Source organism: Ostrea edulis, chromosome 1, assembly GCF_947568905.1.
Source record: "Ostrea edulis chromosome 1, xbOstEdul1.1, whole genome shotgun sequence".
NCBI classification, from domain to species: Eukaryota; Metazoa; Mollusca; class Bivalvia; order Ostreida; family Ostreidae; genus Ostrea; species Ostrea edulis.
The window spans coordinates 61,617,690-61,639,988 of NC_079164.1; the positions used below are offsets into that span (position 1 = coordinate 61,617,690).

Genomic DNA, 22,299 nt, shown 5'->3' on the forward strand with positions numbered 1-22,299 from the left:
AGGTGGAAAGGATAATGCTTTGGAGCCCGGAAACCATTGCGTCTACAGACGGAGGGACAGACGGACAACCCGATTCCAGTATACCCCCCCACAACTTGTTGCGGGGGGTATAAAAATTTGAATTAAGTCCCACAGTGACAAAAAAATTAACAAATACTTTCTTTCTAAGGTCAAAAATTTCAAATTTTGACGAGGCAGGCAGTCCGGTATAACAGACATTGACACAATAACTATTGCTGTTCTAACATGGATTACTGGTTCTTTATCTAGCTTTCTTATACATCCCAGCGAGGTCATTGATAAACTTAGAATAAATTTTCCCACCACAGAGTAGGAAGTCCCATCACTTCAAGCCCATGATTGGATGAAAAAGTCGACTTGAATTTTCCCCCCTTATCTTTAGAGCTCACTATTATGGCCATGCTTTAAACCCCATGTATCTCAAGGATGGAAGGTTCAAATTCACACCTTTCAGACTTATGTAATTGTTTTCTGATCACTTAATGCAGATGTTAAAACAAGAAAACATTGATGTTTCATCAATTGTCACCTGGAGAAATTAAAGTGTGAAATTTTTGTTTTAAGGAACATGCAGGATGATATCTTTGAAAATATGTTGCCATTAAAACACAAACGATAGACAAACTCCGGTCAGAAAAAACACAAACGATAGACAAACTCTGATCAGAAAAAAAACAAAGGATAGACAAACTCTGATCAGAAAAAAATATTAACGATAGACAAACTCTGATCAGGAAAAAACATAAACGATAGACAAACTCTGATCAGAAAAAAAAACATAAACGATAGACAAACTCTCATCAGAAAAAAACATAAACGATAGACAAACTCCGGTCAGACAAAAACACAAACGATAGACAAACTCTGATCAGAAAAAAACAAACGATAGACAAACTCTGATCAGAAAAAAACATAAACGATAGACAAACTCTGATCAGAAAAAAACAAACGATAGACAAACTCTCATCAGAAACAAGAGGCCAACAGGCCTTATCGGTCACCTGAATACTAGTGAAAAAGTATCACTACTTCCATGGGCTATGAAATCTAGAAAAAAATTCCTGTTCTGAATATCTAAGCTAAATTCTAATGTTCAGCAACAGTATAAAACAAGATGTGTTCTTAAAACTTCACTGCCCTCAAAAGTGCATACACTGATGAAAGGATTTAAATAATAGGTGTATTAACATTAAAACATCAAAGTATCTTAATAATTTGGACTCATCCTAAAGTCATAACCCTGGGTTATGAAATTCACCAATTTTTGGACATTCTTTTCTGCTATTTCTAAGTATGCACTTAGATTTTATACAGTATCAGCAAACTTACACATAAATACTATATATACTAAGTTTGGCCCCACTCTGGGGTCAAAACCCTTACTCTGGGGAAAATCAAATTTACAATTTTGGTAAAAGACTACCTGCTCTATAAAATCCATTCAGTTTCAATTTAGTATCAAAAGCTCTAAAGGAAATGTTATTTAAGTGTTTTACACATAAACACTATATAACAAGTTTGGCCCCGCCTTGGGTGAGGTCATTGAGAAGATTTTTGAAAATTTGTCATTTGGGGGCAGTTTTTGCCCCGCCCCATAGACTCCAGGGGTGCAGAAATCCTGAAATTTACATTATATGTTCCCTTTGTTCCAAATATGTTTCATACCAGATTTGAAAAGAATTAGAATGATAGTTATCAAGAAGTTAAAAATGTTTATTGTTCACACATTTCATAACTGACCATTTTGGCCCCACCCTGATACCAAAACCCCTACCCCTGGGATCATCAAATTTAAAATTTGGTAAAGAACTACCTGTTCTTTCTAAATATCTATTTACTTTCAATTTAGTATCAATAGCACTAAAGAAGATGTTATTTAAGTACGTGTTTTACATATAAACACTATATAACAAGTTTGGCCCCGCCCTAGGGTCAGAACCCCAACCCCGGGGATCATGAAATTTACAATTTTGGTAGAGGCTTTCCTGCTCTACTTTACTATGCATTTAGTTTTTCTTATATGTGTGTGGTTCTTGAGAAGAAGATTTTTGAAAATTTGTCATTTTGGGGCAGTTTTTGCCCCACCCCTTAGGCCCCAGGGGTGCCGGAATGCTGAAATTTACAATTTGTGTTCCCCTTGTTCCAAATTTGTTTCATACCAAATTTGAAAAGAATTGGAATGATACTTATCAAGAAGAAGTTAAAAATGTTTATTGTTCACACATTTAATAACTGACCATTTTGGCCCCACCCTGATACCAAAATCCCTACCCCTGGAATACTGTAAACGTATTATATTTGGCGTGTACGATATTTGGCGGAAATCGTTTTTTCAACAAGTTAGCGTAGATTTGATTTAGCGCATTTCTGAATAGGCTGTATTTTATTTAGCGTTTTTTTTTAATCAGCTGATTTATAATTCAAGATCCACCCCTTTAAATCTGAAAAAGAGAATTTGTACTCAGTTGAGTACTAATCATACGCTCTGGTCACGCTTTGGGTACTTAAATATCTCTGTCACAACACATTCTAACATTTTAAAACAATCATGTTAAGGAACTGGCTGAAAAAGGCAAACGAAGTGCTGCCACCTTCTCCTGAACTTCCAGATCCACGATCAGCAAAAAATCAGCAGGATTCACGGCAGCAAATCTGGAAATATCAAATTCCACCCCAAGTCCTTCAGCAAAAAGAAAACGAGGGATCTATAACTCCTATGACAGCGCACAGCGTGCCAAAATGGCGAGATACACAGTTGATCACGGAGTGGCTGTGGCTGCTAGGCATTTTACATAGTCTTTGCAGAAAAATGTCAACGAAAGTACAATTCGAAATCTAAAGAAAGAATTTCTTCGTGTAAAAAAAATCATCTGGTTCTGAGCCGACATCTCTCGAAAAGGCCGAACGCAGAGCACCTTTGCTTCTGGGTAAATATGAAGATGATGTCAAAACTTATGTTCAATATGTTAGAAATTCCGGTGTTGTCATAAATACTCATCTTCTAATAGGATGTGCAAAAGGAATCATCAAAAATAAAGACAGACAATTGCTATTTGAATACGGGGGTTCAATTAAGATTACAAAAACCTGGGCCCAGTCGTTTTTACGGAGACATGGCTATGTTAAACGTAAGGGCACAAAAGCTGCTAGGAAAGTTCCGAATGATTTTGACTTTATTAGGATGAAATTCTTGGCCAAAATTTCAAAATTGGTCAAGGAATATGAAATCCCCCCTGAACTAATTATCAACTTTGACCAAACTAATGTGAAAATAATTCCTGTTGGTGATTATAACCCTAGAAAAAAGTGGAGCTAAACAAGTGCAGATAATTGGCCTTGAAGACAAGAGACAGGTAAGTTGTTTTAAACATTTTCTTGTCCCAATTGAAACAATAATTGTAATTATCGGGATAATTTCTTTTTGTACAGTAGCGGTATTATTTTCTTATAGATCACCGTTCTGCTCGGGTGCACATTGACAGGTGAAATGATCCCGCCTCAGGTTATTTATCAAGGAAAGACAGAAAAATGTCACCCCAATTTTAAGTTCCCAGAGAAATGGCACATAACGAACACAGAGAATCACTGGTCAAATGAAATCACCATGCTTGAATATGTGGACAAAATCTTAGTTCCGTACATAGAGGGAATACGCGAAGACTTGCCCTTGAAAAAGTCAAATGTTCATGCTTTGTGTTTATTCGATGTTTTCAAAGCACATCAATGTGAATCATTCATTAAGAAACTGTCCGAAAATGACATTAAAGTCCGCTTCGTACCAGCTTCATGTACTGGGGAATTACAGCCTTTAGATCTCGCGGGTAACGACACATTCAAACAATCTGTTAAAAGCGCATTTCAGTCCTGGTATGCTGACGAAATTGACAAGAACTTGACGGACGGAAAAATAATTGATGAACTCGACGTAGACCTGAGTTTATCAAAATTAAAGCCTATACATGCGGGATGGCTTGTGTCTGCTCATCAGAAAATAACAACAGACATTGTAAAAACAGGCTGGAGAAAAGCTGGAATATTGGACGTTGTTTCATCACTGTAAAACGATACTAATATACGTCAGCACGGTCAGTTTCTCCGTGGAAAATAAATAAAATGCATGTTCAATTTCATTGAGATTTCTTGTGTAACTTATTTTTTGGAATTTATATGCATTATTTCATTAATAAAGAACAAAGCATTATCATACTTTCCTTAAATGAATGTGAAGAATTACTTTAAACATCTAGATTTACGGATGGTATTTAGCGATGTACTTGAGTTAGCGGAAGCTGCGTTCCGCCAAAGGCGCTAAATAGAATACACAGCCAAATGTAATACATTTACAGTAATCAAATTTACAATTTTGGTAAAGGACTACCTGTTCTTCCTAAATATCTATTTACTTTCAATTTAGTATCAATAGCATTAAAGAAGATGTAATTTAAGTGTTTTCCACATAAACACTATACAACAAGTTTGGCCCCACCCTGGGGTCAGAACCCCTACCCCGGGGATCATGAAATTTACAATTTTGGTAGAGGCCTTCCTCCTCTACAACACTATGCATTTAATTTTTCTTACATTTGGGTGGTTCTTGAGAAGAAGATTTTTGAAAATTTGTCAATTTTGGGCAGTTTTTGCCCCGCCCTTAGGGCCCCAGGGTGCTGGAGTCCTGAAATTTACAATTTGTGTCCCCCATGTCCCAATGATGCTATTAAGAAGGAGTTAAAAATGTTCAATTGTTAATGCACGACAACGGACGAAAACCAATTGAAATAGGTCACCTGAGTTTACTCAGGTGACCTAAAAAACATTAACGATAGACAAACTCTGATCAGAAAAAAACATAAACGATAGACAAACAAAACATTAACGATAGACGAACTCTGATCAGAAAAAAACATTAACGATAGACAAACTCTGATCAGAAAAAAACTTTTCACTTAGGTCTGTGTCAGGTTAGGTAGGAAGCACAAGGATGGTTTACAAAGTTTTTATCAGTGATCATATGCTTCTTTGCCGTTTTTAAATTTTTTTTTCAATATTCCTACGTTACGTTTTTCAACAATAGTATTAAAATATGGTATTGATTTATACATTATGTGTTGTGCTTTCATAGAACATATCCATATTTACTCGTTTTGATCTGTACTACAGGTGCTTGTGGACAAGACTTCCACCCACCTCTTTCACAATTATCATGAGGTTCATCTATTATATGATTAGTGTCATGACATTCATAAACATAGTTTCTGTGTGGGCTTTGTTTATTTCATTGAAATAACAAGATGCCCTTGGGCCACATCACTCACCTGAGTCACCTTGGCCCTGCTCTTCTTCAGCTGTTGTGATTTTTTCAAAGATTTTTTTCATTATTTATTCCCATGAAAATTTTTGACTCCAAATTGTGACCCCTACCTTGCCCCAAAGGATCATGACATAACCGAACTTGAATTCACACATAGGTGGGATTGCCTCAATACCAACATGAAGATGCTGTTCTGGAGAAGAGGATTTTCTTTCCTGTATACATGCATTATGATAAATGTGAACATTGGTTTTAATCTGTCAGGATGAACTACAGTGTAAAAAGTTTCTAAATGGTTTGCTTTACATAGCATTTGTTACATTTAATGGAAACCTCTTATGCTTTTAAAATAGTTTTGATTGTTAACAAGTTGTGGCTGAATTTGACGCTAGCGACTATAGGTTTTCTTGTTTTTTGTTGTTGCTTTGCCGCCAAATACTTTAAAAATTGCTCATGCAAAGGGATTTTGAGTAAAAATATTTAGATGGTATGTTTAACAAAACAAAAATCAAAATATGACAAATACAGTAAAATATCTGTATCTCGAATATGGTTCATCTTTAATACCCCGCTTGAGTCGAAGTCAACCGCCGGTCCTGGCCGTTTTCCCTATATAAATGATTAAAAAAAACTTCTGATATTTAGAACACGGTAATCTTGATAACCCCACTTATGTCAAAGTATTTTCAAGATCCCATGCCCTAAATTCACCAGGTTTATCTTGAAGTGCAGTCAATTTTCCGCCCTGCTTACCATACCTGGCGTCATTAAGTCACACATTCACGCCCGCGCCTACACCAAATATAATTAAGGATCACTAATCCATACTCATCTTTTCCAGTAGACCCAGGTCACAATAATTGGTTCAACAGTTTGGATGATTAGTGGGGCCTTCCAACATTACGGATTAAGTCCACTGCCAATTATGAACTAACACGCCCAATTCCAGGGATGGTGTTTTGAATGACACATGCTATATCATATTTACATGTGGTTAGATAAACGCACAAAACTGTCGAAGTGTGTTTGAAGATAATGCTCATAATAAGGTTCTTTCACTACAAGGCAACAGCTACATCCCAGTCAAGCCTGGACATCAGTAAAGTAAGCTTATAAATTTGCACGATCATCTTAATTTTGAAACAAATTTGATAGTAACAAATAGTACATTAAAGTGATAAATTATCGAAACATTTATACTTTGTACTTCAAAAAAAAAAGAAACAAAATTTTTTTAAAAGAGGGACCTGTCATAATACGGATTGACATATCTCACACGCACACGCACACACACATACAATACATTCATTTTCTGATCACAAAGCACCAACTTTTTACTTTTAGAGATGGTTTTAATTCTCAGTTATCAATTATCACTCATGATCCCTCAAGGTGATCTTCCTGGCTGCAATAAATGAGGCAAGGCATGGCTAACTATCCCTAAAGCAATAAACGAGGCGTTAATAAACGAGGCGTTAATAAACAACGAGGTCTTAATAACTAGCCCTAAAGCAATAAACAAGATTTTGTTAATAAACAACGAGGCGTCGTTAACTAGCCCTTAAGTGATCTCTCACATCCAGGACACAGTAATTAACAGCTTGGGTATATTATTGATTAACACATGTAGTATGCTAAACACATTTACAGAAGTATGTTCAGCATTTTAATTAACAATTGAGATTTTATATTTTAACTAGTGTCTGCTGATCACTAATGAAAATCTCCTACCAATGCTCAAGCTGGACTTGCCATTTCATCTCCTACCAATGCTCAAGCTGGACTTGCCATTTCAGCTTAAAAGAATTCAAAAGTGATGAAAATTATACAAATTTAGAATTCAATTTTAAGCAATGTTCTTCATTGCTGAATGAAATTATACAAATTCAGAATTCAATAGCAATGTTCTTCACTACTGAATAAAATCATACAAATTTAGAATTCAATAGCAATGTGCTTCACTGCTGAATGCATACATGCCAACTATCCCGATTTATGCGGGATTCTCCCGATTTTAAGCAGTCGAAAATGCAAATCCTGATATCCCGATCAGGATTGCAAAATACCCCGAAATCCCGATTTTCTAAAAATACCTCCCGTTTTACGACAACAAACCCGAATTTCCAACCCGAATTTAAAATCCCGCGCTGCTTATTCAAGCCAACCAATCAGAAATCGGGACAAAAATCGCCATATTGCTGTTTACCTGTGTCGCGTGTCGGGACCATTGGTTTCGATTTGGTGTAATTACCCTGAACCACCTTTCAAGGCTTTGTCAGAGGGTTGTTTACCGAACTTAATTAGGAGCATGTTTTGATTATCATTAATTTGAAGGTATCAAGATGGGTTGCAAATTGTCATATTATTTACACAAACTTCAACGACAATGATGGGAGTTACACCACCGAGAAAAAAATCGAAACTCTTGTCCCGGTATTTGGACAAATGGGAGGCAGATTCCCGATTTTCGGGATGGCTCACGGCATCCAAACTGGGGGACACTTATGCATATTGTCGTGCATGCAATAGGTATGTTTAAACGACATTTCTATCGTCTATAAATTCAAAGCCATAGGATTCAACAGTAATGTATACAGCAGCTGTACAAGACGAGTGTAAATTTGTTTCTGTTCTTCAGGGATTTTAGGGTAGACCATGGTGGAATGAATGATGTTACAAAACACGTGAAGACTGCAATGCATCAAGCGAACGTGAAGTCCCAGAAGTCAACACCAGCTGCTACCAACTTTTTCGTGAAATCAAAATTAGATCAAGATGAAGGTAAGTTTATTTTTAACCTTTGATTGTAGCATTGACATTTTAATAGTAATTAGTTTGAGCTTTTATTTTAGCTGTTAATAATTTTCAGTTTTGGAAATCATAATTACTTTAAATGAAATCATTTTTTTCCAGATGTCACAAGAGCAGAGGTCCTGTTCTCCAACTTTGTTGCTGAACACAACTTGTCATTTCTTGTTGCTGACTGTTTCACCAAGTTGTGCAAGTCCATGTTTCCGGATAGTAAGATAGCTACCAAGTTCTCTTGTGGCCGGACCAAGACAACCCAGATTGTGGAGCGTTCCTTGGCTCCAGCTCTTCACCAGGAAGTGGTACAGCATCTACAGACCCACCCTTTTTCATTGGCCATTGACGAAAGCAATGACAGGAATTGCGACAAATCCCTTGCCATCCTTGTCCGCTACTTTACTGATCGTTCCTACACTAAATTCCTTGCCATGCCCATTTGCAACATTGGAACTGCAGCCAACATCTTTGACCACCTTCAGCAGGTTTTCATGTAAGTTAAATCTTTTATTTTTGTCTTTAACATAATTTGCATTTATTTGTAGGCTCATAACCTGCATATAATTTGTTACATTTTATTTTTAGTGACAACAACATTCCTTGGTCTAACTTGGTTGGATTTGTATCTGACAACTGCAGTGTGATGACAGGCAGAAACAACTCTGTGGTCTCCAGGATAAAGGAGAAAGTACTTTCAGTGTTTGACTTTGGGTGTATCTGTCATCTTGCAAACCTGTGTGCAATTGCTGGAGTCAAGGCCTTACCCCTTCCTGTAGAAGAACTCCTTGTAGAAGTTTACTTCCATTTTTATCACAGGTATAGATTTAATTTATATGAAACTTGTTATTGCTTATTGAGATTTTTTAGAAGTAATTTTAATAAATTCATTAATCATATTTATTTTCAAAATTTAATTAACTTTGGAATTTTTAATATTTCAGCTCAAATAGGAAGGAAAAGTACAAGGAGTTCCTGGACTTCACAGACACAGAACCAAGCAAGATAATCAAGCATTCATCAACAAGATGGCTCAGCTTAGAAAAGTGTGTTGATCGTCTGTTGCATCACTGGCCAGTCCTCCTTTCATACTTCAACTCTCATGATGATGTGGAAAAGCCTGGATGTGTGAAGAGATGTGCTGCCTTCCTAAGGGACCATGAGATGAGGCTCTACTACCACTTCCTGAGTTTCATCATGCAACCCCTCAATGACTTCAACACAATGTTTCAGGTAAATTTATATTCATAAAGCACTGTTGGTATACTAGATGTCTCTTAAATTTTTATATAATGTTTTCAATTCTTTCAGTTAATGACTTGTCTTTGAACTTCCAGGCAGATGAGTCTAGAATCGTTTACCTTCAGGAAGAAATGAATATACTGTTAAGGAAGTTTTTGGGAAAGTTTGTGCGAGCCAAGGTAATCCAAATCAACAAAGACCTCATTTCAGTTCCATTCAAAGAGAGCAAGAACCAGCTTAATGATAACATAATTGCTATTGGTTCAACGGCAAGGGCCTACCTCATCGACAATAAAGAAGATGTCCCACCATCTACCCTCCAGAGATTTTTTATGTACGTTCTAATTTTAAAATTCTTGCTTATATAGTAATTTCTGAGACAAAAATCAGAATAAATATTTTTCAGTGAGATTTATAAACTAAAACCTTATTGTTTATCATGCAAAGTATTTGGGTGGGTTTTTTTTCCTCGTACAGAAATATCATTACATCTTTGCAGGTCTGTGAGGAAGTTTTACGAGTGTGTGGCAGCCAAGATGTTGGCCAAGTTTCCCTTTGGAGATCCTGTTGTGTGTGGTCTGTCATTGCTAAATCCAAACAACAGAGGAGACCTCCCCCCAGCAGCCATCACTGACATTGCTAGACGATTTCCTAACCTATTAACAGAAGAGGACATGTATGAGCTGGAAGAAGAATTTTTAGATTACCAAACAACCCCAGCAAGTGACTTTTGTAAAAGTGAAGGTGTTCGCACCGATGAGTTCTGGGGAACCATTCTTCAAATGAAAAACAAAATCACTCTAAAACCAAGGTTTCCCCTGATGCAGAAATTAGTTTCAGCTGTGCTAACAATTCCCAACTCAAATGTAGACTGTGAACGAGTTTTTTCTGTGCTAAAGAAAATACACACAGAAATGAGAAGTAACTTAGAGAATTCAACAGTATGTGCCCTATTGTCGACTAAATTAAATCAGACAGTGAAATGTCACAACTTTCAGCCAACCAAGGATCATATAAAGTCTGCAAAACAAGCTTGTGTTAGCTATAGCAAAAATTAGTTTTTGCTCCAAGTGACTGTGAGTTAGTTAAGAAGTCAATATGATGTGTTGTCTGGTGCATGTGCTGTGACTGTATAAAAACCATATAAAACCCCTTTTTTGTTCTTTTGTAAAACTTGATACTTTTTTGTACCACACCATTGATTGATTGTATTGTATTGAAATATGAAAATGAAGTTATCATATCTTATTCTTGTTTTCATTGGAAAAAGTAGAGAGAGATTTGTAGATAGATGTAGAAGGTTGAACATACACATTGACATATTTTAAAAGAACACAAGAATTCTACATACCGGTAACGCGAGAAAATGCCGTGAATTTTGAGCTTCGAAAAAAGGTCGTCGCGCGCAAAATCCCCCATGGAGATTTTCAAAAGTTGGCATGTATGTGAATGAAATTATACAAAATTAGAATTCAAGGTTATCTCAGTCACGAAAATAAGTCACCGCCAACCAGTTTATAGCAAGAAAATTGCAAAACACTTGTTGTGAATAAAAGGTTTTAATTGGCATTGTATTGATGTTTGCTACAGTAATATTGTTGATGTTTACACTATTTTAGTACTGCATGTGCACGTATATGTATATTCCTGTAATAGGAATTAGCTTGGTATTAAAATGAACCATATAAATTGTCATTGATACAATTTTCATATCAAACACCATTTTTCAAAACAACACTAGAGCAACAGATGTTGTTTTATTCACATTCAAGGAGTCTAGCCTCTGCGAATGCACAGGAATTCACTCGAGTTACCCAAGACTTCCCAATCAAAATTGCCCCTGATGTCTCACAACAGCAAATATTTCCGTAAAAATGCTGATATAATGGTAGAAAATTCTCAATTTCTTCGAATTTGACACTATTTTTCCCAATTGGATGGGTACCAGTACTAGTGGGTAGAAAAAAAACCCTGCATCCTTAAAGCAATAAACAACGAGGCGTTAAAAAACAATGAGGCATTAATAATAAGCCCTAAAGCAATGAGAGGCCCATATGGGCCACATCGCTCACCTGAGTCACCTTGGCCCATATCTGAAGACTTTCCATATATATTTACATGTAAAACCTTAGTCCCTATTGTGGCCCCAACCTGCCCTTGGAGGCCATGATTTTTACAAATTTTAATCTGCACTGTGTCAGAAAGCTTTCACGTAAATCTCAGCTTTTCTGACTAAGTGGTTCTTGAGAGGAAGATTTTTAAAGATTTTCCCTATATGTTTGTATGTAAAACTTTCATCCCCTATTGTGGCCCCATCCAACCCCCGGGTGCCAGGATTTTAACAAACTTGAATCTGCATTATGTCAGAAAGCTTTCATGTAAATATCAGCTTTTCTGGTTTAGTGGTTCTTGAGAAGAAGATTTTTAAAGATTTTCCCTATATATTTGTATGTAAAACTTTGATCCCCTATTGTGGCCCCATCCAACCCCCGGGGGCCAGGATTTTCACAAACTTGAATCTGCATTATGTCAGAAAGCTTTCATGTAAATATCAGCTTTTCTGGCTCAGTGGTTCTTGACAGGAAGATTTTCAAAGATTGTCCCTATATATTTGTATGTAAAACTTTGATCTCCTATTGTGGCCCCATCCAACCCCCGGGGGCCAGGATTTTAACAAACTTGAATCTGCATTATGTCAGAAAGCTTTCATGTAAATATCAGCTTTTCTGGTTTAGTGGTTCTTGAGAAGAAGATTTTTAAAGATTTTCCCTATATATTTGTATGTAAAACTTTGATCCCCTATTGTGGCCCCATCCAACCCCCGGGGGCCAGGATTTTAACAAACTTGAATCTGCATTATGTCAGAAAACTTTCATGTAAATATCAGCTTTTCTGGCTCAGTGGTTCTTGAGAAGAAGATTTTTAAAGATTTTCCCTATATATTTGTATGTAAAACTTTGATCCTTTATTATGCCCCCATCCATAGGTGAGCTAAAAATTATCACATGTGTCAAATTTATGAGTGTACGATTCGCCATAGATTGTTAGACGACGTTGTTTGAGCGTTTGTAATAAGCACGAATACCTGAATCAATATACGAAATATCGCATGACAGTGATTGATCAAATGTCAACAGACGCAAGTCTTTCTGCTTTGTTGTTTATATAACATTAGTACCATATAAGTTTTACATTATGACCCCTGGGTCGAGGCCTCTGCTGGTGGACTGTTAGTCCCCGAGGGTCTCTACAGCCCAGTAGCTAAGTACTTCGTTACTAGCTTGAAAATATGGATGTATATTTAATTGCTGTTATAAAATTTAGAAATTCATTTCAAAATTAAGGATTATCTCCCTCACGCATAGCTCTTATCCTTAGACGAATTTGACTCCACTTTTTTGGCACACAGTTTTTCCCTAAAATATAGCTCTAAAACTTCATTGTTATTTCGGATTTCAAACATATCGGTTGAGCATCACTGAAGAGACATTATTTGTCGAAATGCACATCTGGTGCATCAAAATTTGTACCGTTTAAGTTTTACATTCAGTATAATAAAACAAATATTGCATGTAGTTAACACTGAAAATTTTCACCCCACAAGACACCATTGTCAACCTCGGCTAGGGTTCGGTTGACAATGGTTTTCTCAGGGTGAAAATTTTCAATGTTACCCTCAACTACATGCACTATTTATATAATATCATTCTGTTTATACCTTTCAACACTGGTCTATGTGCCATCCATAAGCAGATCATACCCAGGAAGTGTTGCTTTAGAATTTCTATAGGACAGAACTTTGACAGGTCTATCACTTTCAGTGTTCCAGAGTTCAGCATCAGCTCATCCAGGATCTCTAATGTTAATCACAATGATACATGTTACCATGGAAACTAAATAGTCCAACAGTTGATTGTTCTAATACAGTTTTGAGGACAGATCTTCAACTAATATTTTTTTTCCTTGACTGGTTGAAAAATCAGCAACATTTGTTCTTGAGGTTCGACTTTTATGTGAGAGAGTTTTGGTACATGCAATTGTTGCATTATGGGACTTTTTAATCCACATCCTACTTCAAAATATGAAGATCAATAACAATCATCCAGATACTTACTTTGACTGAGTAAGTCCAGGACATGCTTTGATATCTGCAATATAACTCTAAATCATTACAATGCTTATAAAATTTCATCAAATGCTTTGGTATATTACAAACCAGGTAATGATGGTCACCCATCCTATTTGTACATGTAGACTGCACATACAACTATAAACAAAGCACTGTAGCATTGACATTATAGATTATAGGCCTTATTGAACACCTGAGTGTTAGTTAAAAGTATCACTAGTTCCAAAGGGCTATAAAATCTAGAAAATATATCCGGTTCTGTGCATCCAAGTATTCAGCAAAAGTATAAAACCAAAACGTGTTCTTAAAACTTAAATGCCCTCAAATGTGCCTATACTGATGAAAGGTTTATATAACATTGGAGCAATTTAGCTACTGCGAGGGTTTTCAATTCCAACACTCAACTCCTGGTAGTGAAGTAAAATCTGAACGATCTACCAATGTTTATCTCTGGTAGCGAGGTAATGACCTGGGCTTACCCGTACGAAATTTTCCGCCCGTAAGAGAGGCGTAATTGGGCAGGGTTTCCTTGTACTTTTCTGGTCGGAATCTGGCAGTTTCATATTCTCTCACTTTTTAGGAAGATATGAGGTTTACGGGCGTCAAACGTACGTATATCAACCGGGATTTGGGGCGAATTATTTAAATGAGTTCCGGCCAGAAAAAGAACGTAAAATTAATCCCGCCTGGAATCCGGCCGTAATTCTTCAAGCTTCTCGCATTCAGAATCTGGTTGTAATATTGATTCCACCCGGAATCCGGCCGTAATTTTTCAAGCTTCTCGCATTCATAATCTTATTGGCTGTAATATGGATTTCGCCTGGAATCCGGCCGTAATTTTTCAAGCTTCTCGCATTCAAAACCTGGCTGTAATTATCGATTCCGCCCGGAATCCGCCCGGAATTTTTTTAGCGTCTCGCATCTGAATCCGCTGCTGTCTATTCCGCCCACAATTTATTCGCGTATGAAATATTTGCTAGAGCGCATAAATAAACGTAAACGATACAAAAATCGATATTGATTTAATTTTTTTAACAGCATATACTAATATGAATTACACAAAATATAAACGATTATAAATATTGATGACTGATGTTAATGTTTATTAATTATAGATATCGAATACGCCAACGTCTTAAGTGTTTACGGAATCCATTAAATAATGGACTGCATAAAAAATTATCATAACAACCTTAGCTACCCGCCCTTTTTATTTGCTCTAACATCTCAGTCTGCTGAATATCCAAGTTAAGGTCAGTACTTTACACAATATAACAGCATATCCACGTATACCGGGCCTTGAGTGGTAGAGTTCTATAAATACCCATGTCATCAGAATAAAGTCTTTAAATGGATTAAGCTACATTTAAATCAATGTTCAAAATGACTTAACAATTGCTTTAAGAATACTGCAATGAAAATCCTGATCTTCATCGTTATAATCAATTCAATTGACTCGAACCATGTTACATGTAAATGGTACCCGTATAATATACATTTGATCATCAGAGGTTACTATTCATACCTGTAAATGGTAAACATATATCATACTATGGTGGTGGTAATAATAAATAAGATACAAACCAATACTTACAGTTTGGAATTTATTCCTCAATATTACATACATTTATTACATTTCTGGTACACAACCATAAATCACCGAGTCATTTGCTTTACACATTGTTTTCTTGCATAACAAATTCTTTCTGTTATTGCACTGTTCAGCGTTTGCTCACTTGGTGCAGCATGGTCGTTTTTTCGACACCATATCACAACGTAATCTGAAATATGAATATATATACATGTGTGTGTATATATATATATATATATATATATACATATATATATATATATATATATATACTTGCTTTCGATGACATGGAATTCTCGCTACGCTGTCACGCGCTATATATGTATATAAATAGATAGATAGATATAGATATAAGAGAAATATCACAAAGCCGATTGAGTATACTCGAATATTTTCTTTACTTCAAGACTATAATGACGTATACGTAATACATACATAAATAATATTACAATCTATATTGAAAGTACGGCACAAGAGGGGAAGGGGGGGGGGGGTGACATTACTTTTTAGCAGGTATTACATATTTATGCATATCATGGTCTCTCTACATCATATAGCATGAATTGATCAAAAATACAATTACATGAGAATACAAAGACATATATCCATAACGTATCTTAAGTTTATATAGGACTGAACTTTTCCCCTAACGCTCATTCTTACGTGATTTACTAAGCTTATGATACTCACTTTTGAGGGCCTGAGTCCTAACTTTATCGAGGACTGGTTTTTCCTTGTCTTTGGTATTTCCAATACCTTGTCCTCGAGAGGCAGCAAGTTCTTCTAAGTTAAACAGCTCTGCGAGCAACTTATAACAGAGAGTAAAACCCGGCTTACTGCTCTTTTTTGCTGCGGACACCGCTTTCCTTAAGCCATCCTTGGACACCATGACATCCGAATCATCGAGAAGTTTTGCCTGCAATTAGTTCTGTGATGTTATTATATGACTTTATAAAGCAAACAGAACTGAAAATGAGTTAGTCTTATCAAAGTTAAGAATGTATACTTATTTTTAACGTACCATTTGCGGGGTGCCTTCTGATGGACGATTTGCCGCATGTCCTTTGCCTGATATTATACTGTCATTCATGTTGACCTGAGAAGAAAGATCGAGGTTCTTATAATTATTCTAACTATCTAAATATTGGTTCTAACGTATGTGAAAATGTGAAATTTGCTAAACAATATTTCAAGTTGTTGAAATACCAAGTGCAAACTAATTGTAATTACACAGTAATTGTATCAAATTTCATAAAGTAAGTAATAGGCACTTTGATTTTCACTGACAATAATTTTTGCATCAACTTATAGGTTACACACCATCTGTGGGGCGGAGTCCTGCGGAAGAGTATATAAATGTTCTTCAGTTTCGTTGCTGATGTGCTGGTCAATACAGAGAGGTCGTCGTGGCTTGTTTACCTGGAAGTCTGTGTTATCCTGTGATTGTGCAAAGGACTAAATTATTGTATATGTGGAGAGAGAGAGAGAGAGAGAGAGAGAGAGAGAGAGATAAGTGATAGATTCATCGTTTTATCCGACAACTGAATTGTAAAAAAAAACATCTTATAGACTTCTTTTAAATACCAATGACTCAAAATTACATTGTAATTATTTAATACTTAATTTGAATATTTTGTTTTCTCGTTCTTGGCACAATACTTTCAATAACTAACCGGTTGTCCGTCTGTAAATGCTTCGACTAATTTTGTTAGGTAACACTGTACATCTGGTCGCATTAGTCCGCGTAGTACATCCAATACCTCCGGACTTGGAGCTAAAAGACATGTGAATTAATGTATACAATGACATGATATAAGAAACCATATTAATGACTGGAAAACGTTTATCTATAATTTATGGTATATTTTATCATGTTTATATAGATTTTAAACATATCAATTATATTTGAAGTAACACATGAAGTAAGTACATAAGATGAGAAACAAATCATACCTGGGAGTATCCTATTACTTGAAGCTTGTGAAGTCTGTGGTGGCTGAACATTGTGATGGTCAGTTACCGGTATGACATTGTCCATTGCAGACGTACACATTGACCATGTCGTGGACAACGCTGTCATTCCCAAAGGAGATGATGGCCTACTTGTGGTAAAATGTGCTGATGGATTTGGTTCAAATCCAGGTAGTCGGGTGGGGGGCGTGTCGTACTTTGAACCATATTTATGACATGGCAGAGGTTTGGTGGTGTTTTTTTGCAAAGGTGTGTAATGTAGGTGTTGTGTATCATAAGGCGAGATAAAAGTGTGGCCTATTTGTGTCGACCTCTGTGTGTCTGGATGTACGGGTGTTAGGTGAGATGTGTCTGGATGTACAGGTGTTAGGTGAGATGTGTCTGGATGTACGGGTGTTAGGTGAGATGTGTCTGGATGTACGGGTGTTAGGTGAGATGTGTCTGGATGTACGGGATGTACGGGTGTTAGGTGAGGTGTGTTTGTACTGCCTTGGTACTGTGTGTTTGGGTGCGCGGGTGTTGATGTTAAGTTAGGTGTGTCTGTCCTGCCATGGTACTGTGTGTTTGGGTGCGTGGGTGTTGATGTTAAGGTAGGTGTGTCTCTCCTGCCATGGTACTGTGTGTTTGGGTGCGTGGGTGTTGATGTTAAGGTAGGTGTGTCTGTCCCCTGCCATGGTACTGTGTGTTTGGGTGCGTGGGTGTTGATGTTAAGGTTGGTGTGTCTGTCCTGCCATGGTACTGTGTGTTTGGGTGCGTGGGTGTTGATGTTAAGGTAGGTGTGTCTGTCCTGCCATGGTACTGTGTGTTTGGGTGCGCGGGTGTTGATGTTAAGTTAGGTGTGTCTGTCCTGCCATGGTACTGTGTGTTTGGATGCGCGGGTGTTGATGTTAAGGTAGATGTGTCTGTCCTGCCATGGTACTGTGTGTTTGGATGCGCGGGTGTTGATGTTAAGGTAGGTGTGTCTGTCCTGCCATGGTACTGTGTGTTTGGATGCGCGGGTGTTGATGTTAAGGTAGGTGTGTCTGTCCTAGCATGAGAGTGTTCATCATCACTACCACTTTCCTCAAACTGAGCTGCTAAGATAATTTTATTTATCTCAGTTTCAGTGGTGGTCTTTTTTGATGTCACCTTCTCCTTACTGATCTTTCTCTTTTTGGGACTGGTGCACTCATCTTGTCTTTTGCTTTCTTTTGCTTTCTCCGTTTCTTTCCTCTTTCTCTTCCCTCCCATCGTTTTCTCCTCGTTGACCTCAAAGCGAAATAAACACTCTGGGGTTTCTTTGTCCCCGAGGTCTTTTTTTGCTTTTTTAATAAGTTTTACATACGCCTGGTTAGCGAATTCCCCCAGGGAATCTTCCTTATCTGAAATATAGTACGAACCCTTGTCTGTGATGTATCACCAAAAAAATGTATGAATTGTTAATATTTACAAAAAATATACTTGGGGGGGGGGGGGGGGGGGTGCAGATCCCATTTGGATTCGCCTATTTTGTTAATTTTTCAAAATTGTTTGGTGCCGATATTGTTGTAATCCGAAATGAATAATGTGATTACCTTTTTTTTCAGAAAGTGTATATCTGTTAAGTGTTGCGATTGAAGAAAAATGATGTATCTTTAAAATGTAAATAGTCATTTAATAAATTTTTTTTTATTACACCTACTCTTTAAGTTGAATTTACACCTACATGTATGTAGATTTCTTTGAATTGCGCCATTTCACTAGTGCTGCGATTTTTGAACAATGAAAATATATTCACCGATTTATTTTTTACACCAGTGTGCATTTTGTTCTCAAACGCGACACAGGTGATACCGGCTGAACAGCATTGAATTTGTGTGCTGATTACATCAAGGATAATGACGGTACAGGTTGACAATGTGCATTTCCTGTTGGATATTTTATCACAAAACATAATTGACTACTGTTGATGATAACAGTTATATTATTGAAGCTCTCCTAAATTATTTGTCTGAAGAACAAATTATATATATGGTAGTTAATTTGTTTACTTCACTGTTGTAAATGTTTTCATATGTGTATTTTTAAAAATGTTTATTCTAATCGCAATTTACAATCAAGAGATTATAATAAATGTCTCGAAGAATATCTGTACCAGAAACGTTTGCTTTACGAAATGTGAGTCAATATACAGAGAATTGGATGTAGTCACGTGACCAAGTTTTGAATGTTCCTAGAAAAGGCTAAATAAACCTTACTAAAAAGGTATTCTACAACATAAATTGTAAGTAAACATGAACAGAAAGAAATCTAATATATATGTATATCTATTGATATATATATGTGTGTGTGTGTTTGTTATGTTTACCCATACAGTGGTCACAAAGTTTTAAACAAAGAATATCACATTACCTCCGACTTTCACTATTGTCCCATGGTACAAGACTTTGGGCGCGTTTCCTTTCATTTTCCACAGCATTTCCACCTTTTCTCTTGGCAAAAAGTTTCCAAGAAGCTTTAAATCGCGATCATTCCTTCCTACGACACTTAGGCTACTATCTTCTTTGAAATATATGCAAGCAAACATTTTTTAAAACTTGGTTTACAATTTGCAACGTTTCTCGTATATCGCGCGCTCTGGTGATGGCAACTTGACCGATCAACTGATAAGAGTAGCTGTGAAGGCTGGACGCTGTGAGGGACAACACAGGGATTTTGAAGTAATTCCATACTGGAAGTTATTTCTCACTTAATTGTATATTAAAGAACCAATGAATGCAACGCATATATACCATACTATCTGCAACAAACCCCTGTTTTACCCTAAATTAAGCATCATTACATACGTATATCCAAAGCAAGATGGGCAAGCGAAGAGGACCTTACAAAAAACGAAAAACAGAATTAAATTGCGAGGATTATGAATTTAAAGGGGAAACTATTGATGCATGTTTGCATTTGCAACTTCAAGGAGATGTTGCAGACCAAGGAGATATTCAAGGAGATGTGCAGAATCAACAAAGAATTGAAAATGATGGCATTGAAGCCTGTGAATTAGAACAGGAATGTGCTAATATATCAAGGAATGAGGCTCACCCACAGGTGGATAATCATAATTTTAGTTAGGCAACTGGAGATAATAATGATTTAATAACCATAATCGTAATTATGTGTGTTATGACAATATGGTATATGTATGTAATTATAGTAGACATGCTCAAAAATGTAATTGTCATCTTTATAATATTCAATTTTTGTATGGGTGGTTTAATGAAGTGCAGCATACAATATTTCTTTAACATTTTAGGCAACTGGAGATAATAATGATTTTCCAAGCAAGGAGAATGTGGATGAAGAATACGATTTCAAGTATGAGGAGGTACTAAATGTTCTCGCGAAAACAACTGATGATAATGAAGACCAAGTGATTGAAGAAACATTAGATGAAATGAGATGTGATGATGACCTGCAGTTACATGACAGTATGGAGTATCAATGTTTTCAAGATGATGATTTGGACGTTGAATTGAATGAGGATAATTTTCAAAATGCCTTTGAAGCTGTTGGAAGTGAAGATGAGGATATGCAGCCCCTCTATCCAGGATCGAGAGTAACTACGGGAGCGTTTATGTTACTCTTATCTCTGTTTACAATGAAACACAGTATAGTCGGGGACGGTATTATGCAACTCCTTAATTTAATTTCCTTGGCATTGCCGCAGGGACATAACTTGTGTACCAGCCTGCATTCATATCGGGCTTTTTTTCGCAAATTGCGTAACCCTATAGTATATCACCATTACTGTCCATTTTGCTTAGGATTTATTGAAAACAAAAACATAAATAAATGTCCGTACAGTGGATGTGAAAAGTGCCTACAAACTTCCAATACACCGTATTTTTTAGAAATGCCGATTGAAGAACAAATTAAGAACTTTTTTTCTCAGAGAGGTTTCTACCGTAATTTACAAGGCCGATTTAATCGTAATAGCGATACGTACAAAGACATTTATGATGGAACATTATACAAATCATATATGGAAAATAATGGAATATTGAATTCGCCAAATAATATATCATTTACTTTCAACACTGACGGAGCTCCCGTTTTCAAGAGCTCTAAAGTTGCGATATGGCCTCTGTTTTTAGTTATCAATGAGCTACCTTATCACCTTCGAATGATGAAAGAAAACATGATTTTAGCCGGTTTGTGGTTCGGAAATCACAAACCATCGATGGGAACCTTTTTGCATCCATTTTTAAATGCTTTTAGGAGACTTAGAAAGGGTATTGAGTGTAACGTACCCTGCATTGGATCTGTGACAAGTAAATCTGTACTATTATGTGGAACAGCTGATCTGCCAGCTAGATCTTTACTATGCAATTCTGTTCAGTTTAATGGTTCCTTTTCGTGTTGGAAATGCCTGCAGCCAGGAGAAACTGCAGCTAGAGGAAAGGGCCATTGTCATGTCTTCCCCTACATTCATGAAAATCCTAAAGGACCCGAAAGAACAAAAGAAAGCGTCATTCGCGACGCAAGAGAAGCTATGGAAAATTTGGAAAACGGACGGTCTAGATATGCAGTTAATGGAATTAAAGGACCTTCATGGCTTGCATTTTTCCCCGAATTCAATATATCGAAGGGAATAGCCATAGATTATATGCATGGTGTTCTTTTGGGAGTACAAAAACTACTTTTGCGACTGTGGTTTGCACCTGAATTTAAACAACATAATTTTAGTGTATACAACCATATAGAAGAAGCTGACGTACGTTTGAAAAATCTCCATCCTACCTTGGAAATAACAAGAATGCCTAGGACAATTCAAAATGACTTGAAATATTGGAAAGCATCCGAATTCAGATCTTTCCTCCTCTATTTTGGTCTTCCAGTACTTCACGGGATTTTGGATAAACAAAGATTTCGACATTTTTCCCTACTGTCCAATGCTATTCACTTGTTTTTATATTGCGGATCGACCGATGCCATGATAAATCAAGGTGAAGAAATGATGTTTGAATTTTGCTCAAAGTTTGAGATATTATATGATGTATCTTTTATGACATTGAATTTGCACCAACTTGTTCATCTGGCAGACAGTGTGAGGTGTTTAGGGCCTTTGTATACACACTCGTGTTTTTCATTCGAGGACAAAAATGGATTCATATTAAAATTGATCAGGGGGACTCAAAGTATTGACAATCAAATTACTACAGGTGTCTCTTTTGTGCAAAAAATTCCAGAATTAAAACAGAAATGCTTGTCATCAGAACAAAA

At 36.6% G+C, this 22,299-nt stretch overlaps 2 protein-coding genes across 3 annotated transcripts in view; both read right to left on the minus strand.

Annotated features, from left to right (window-relative positions):
• The window catches only part of LOC125648524 (Fanconi anemia group A protein-like), a 166,437-nt gene that overhangs the window by 92,900 nt on the left and 51,238 nt on the right, over nucleotides 1-22,299 (minus strand). For both annotated transcript variants that reach the window (XM_056155797.1, XM_056155795.1), the window contains exons 9-10: nucleotides 13,488-13,521; nucleotides 13,092-13,229 (exon numbers count right to left, since the gene is read on the minus strand). In XM_056155797.1, coding sequence (XP_056011772.1) covers nucleotides 13,092-13,229; nucleotides 13,488-13,521 — 172 coding nt within the window. The remainder of the gene's footprint in view (nucleotides 1-13,091; nucleotides 13,230-13,487; nucleotides 13,522-22,299) is intronic.
• LOC125648938 (uncharacterized) lies at nucleotides 15,075-17,178 on the minus strand. The gene is made up of 6 exons (XM_056155835.1): nucleotides 17,047-17,178; nucleotides 16,767-16,867; nucleotides 16,414-16,530; nucleotides 16,115-16,189; nucleotides 15,784-16,009; nucleotides 15,075-15,283 (listed from the first exon to the last, which is right to left on the minus strand). Exons 1-6 carry the CDS (start codon nucleotides 17,171-17,173, stop codon nucleotides 15,159-15,161), a joined length of 771 nt encoding a protein of 256 aa, XP_056011810.1. The 5' UTR covers nucleotides 17,174-17,178; the 3' UTR covers nucleotides 15,075-15,158.

What these genes read in the sequence shown, in the direction of transcription:
- LOC125648938 (XM_056155835.1), bottom strand. Translation starts at nt 17,173, where the DNA reads ATGACAGCGTTGTCCACGACATGGTCAATGTGTACGTCTGCAATGGAC. An exon ending in AGGACTCCGCCCCACAGATG is followed by an intron (nt 16,190 to 16,413) that starts GTGTGTAACCTA and finishes CTTTCTTCTCAG; the next exon opens with GTCAACATGAATGACAGTAT. An exon ending in CAGAAGGCACCCCGCAAATG is followed by an intron (nt 16,010 to 16,114) that starts GTACGTTAAAAA and finishes AACTAATTGCAG; the next exon opens with GCAAAACTTCTCGATGATTC.